This window comes from Emiliania huxleyi, assembly GCF_000372725.1.
Source record: "Emiliania huxleyi CCMP1516 chromosome Unknown EMIHUscaffold_143, whole genome shotgun sequence".
NCBI classification, from domain to species: domain Eukaryota; phylum Haptophyta; order Isochrysidales; family Noelaerhabdaceae; genus Emiliania; species Emiliania huxleyi.
This window is the reverse complement of record NW_005201165.1, coordinates 60130-61516: the sequence shown is the minus strand read 5'-3', so window position 1 is coordinate 61516 and position 1387 is coordinate 60130. Positions and strand designations below refer to the sequence as shown.

General features: G+C 67.3%; 2 protein-coding genes across 2 annotated transcripts in view; one reads left to right on the top strand and one right to left on the bottom strand.

Annotated features, from left to right (window-relative positions):
• EMIHUDRAFT_227941 (hypothetical protein) overlaps positions 1–604 on the top strand; it is a gene marked incomplete at both ends in the record, with an annotated part of 2410 nt that extends 1806 nt beyond the window's left edge. Inside the window, 2 exons of the mRNA XM_005787306.1 lie at positions 155–219; positions 289–604. Coding sequence (XP_005787363.1) covers positions 155–219; positions 289–604 — 381 coding nt within the window. The remainder of the gene's footprint in view (positions 1–154; positions 220–288) is intronic.
• Positions 605–722: 118 nt separating this feature from the next.
• Positions 723–1387, bottom strand: part of EMIHUDRAFT_441069 (hypothetical protein) — a 3753-nt gene continuing 3088 nt past the window's right edge. The window contains exon 5 of the mRNA XM_005787305.1: positions 723–781. The gene's annotated coding sequence lies outside the window, so the exon portion shown is untranslated. The remainder of the gene's footprint in view (positions 782–1387) is intronic.

Genomic DNA, 1387 nt, shown 5'->3' with positions numbered 1-1387 from the left:
CGCAAGGGCGCGCTGGTGGTCGCCGCTACCCGGGCGCCGCTCGGACGCTGCTATCCTACCCTCAGGCCGGCTCTACGTTCTCGAGCAGCCGCTGCCCTACCGCGTCGCCGCCGCCTTTGCCGCCGCCGCCGCGGTGGGCTACGTGGTCGCGCAGCGGCTGTACGTGGTCGCGCGCTGCATTGCCAAGGGCGGGCGCCTGCACGCGGCACCGCCGCCACGGTTGGGGTTTCGCCCCGGCGGGCGACGAGCTGTGAAGAGCGCCTCTTCACGCCTCGACGGCGTGAACAGGTCCGCCCTCGCCCCGGCGGACGAGGCGGCGCTGGGCGAGCTGCAGGCGATGCTACGCGAGCTGCTGGTGGCGCGCGGCTACGCGATCGCGGCGTCGCGGCTCCAGCTGGCGGCGGCGCTCGAGGCGGCTTTCCCCGGCCTGTCTCCTGCCGCGGACCCGGAGGCGGTCGGCGGTCGCAAGGGCGTTGGCGCTTTCCGCGGGGAGGGGCGCGACCCGGAGGGGGCGGAGGAGGAGGAGGAGCCGCTCGAGGCGACCGTGCACCACTCCGCGGCGCACCACCACCACACGTGCGTGCACGAACGGGAGCGGGCGTGAGTTCACGAGAGTTGCGAGAGGCGAGAAGGAGAACAAAAATGTTGGAGTTACCCGGCGGGAAATTTCTTTTGTGTACACGAGTCTCGGTGACGTACAGTAACCATGGTGCATGTGGACGTAACTCAGTATTGTTATTACACATGCCATACTACTCATCTCGCTCTCACAAGTCACATGGCTAGTTCCATTTCACTGTGGCACAGCTCGCGTTACAAAACCTTGATTTTGACCATTGCGCGAAAAAGGTACATCTCGGTGCCTTCCAGAGGCAGCTGCGAGGTCCTCTCCGTGGCCTAGGCAGCCGGTCTCGCCCTTGCCCCAGGTAAACACGGCGCCGGCGGTGACGGCGAGGCTGTGCATGGCCTCAGCCGGGACAGCAACAATGCGCTGCCCAGCGAAGGCCTCGACCTTCTTGGGCAGCGGCTGGTTCTGCTCGTCGCCGTGGCCCAACCGGCCATAGGCTCCATAGCCCCAGCTCCAGACAGCGCCGTCGGCGGTGAGGGCGAGGCTGTGCGCGGCTCCAGCCGACACAGCGACGACGCGCTGGCCAGCAAAGCCCTCGATCTTCTTCGGCAGCTGCTGCTGCTGCTGGTCGCCGTGGCCCAACATGCCACAAGCTCCCCAGCCCCAGCTCCAGACGGCGCCGTCGGCGGTGAGGGCAAGGCTGTGACTGCCTCCCACCGACACAGCGACGACGCACTGGCCAGCCAACGCCTCGATCTTCTTGGCAGCAGCTGGTATTGCTCGTCGCCGTGGCCCAACTTGCCAAACTCTCCATTGCCC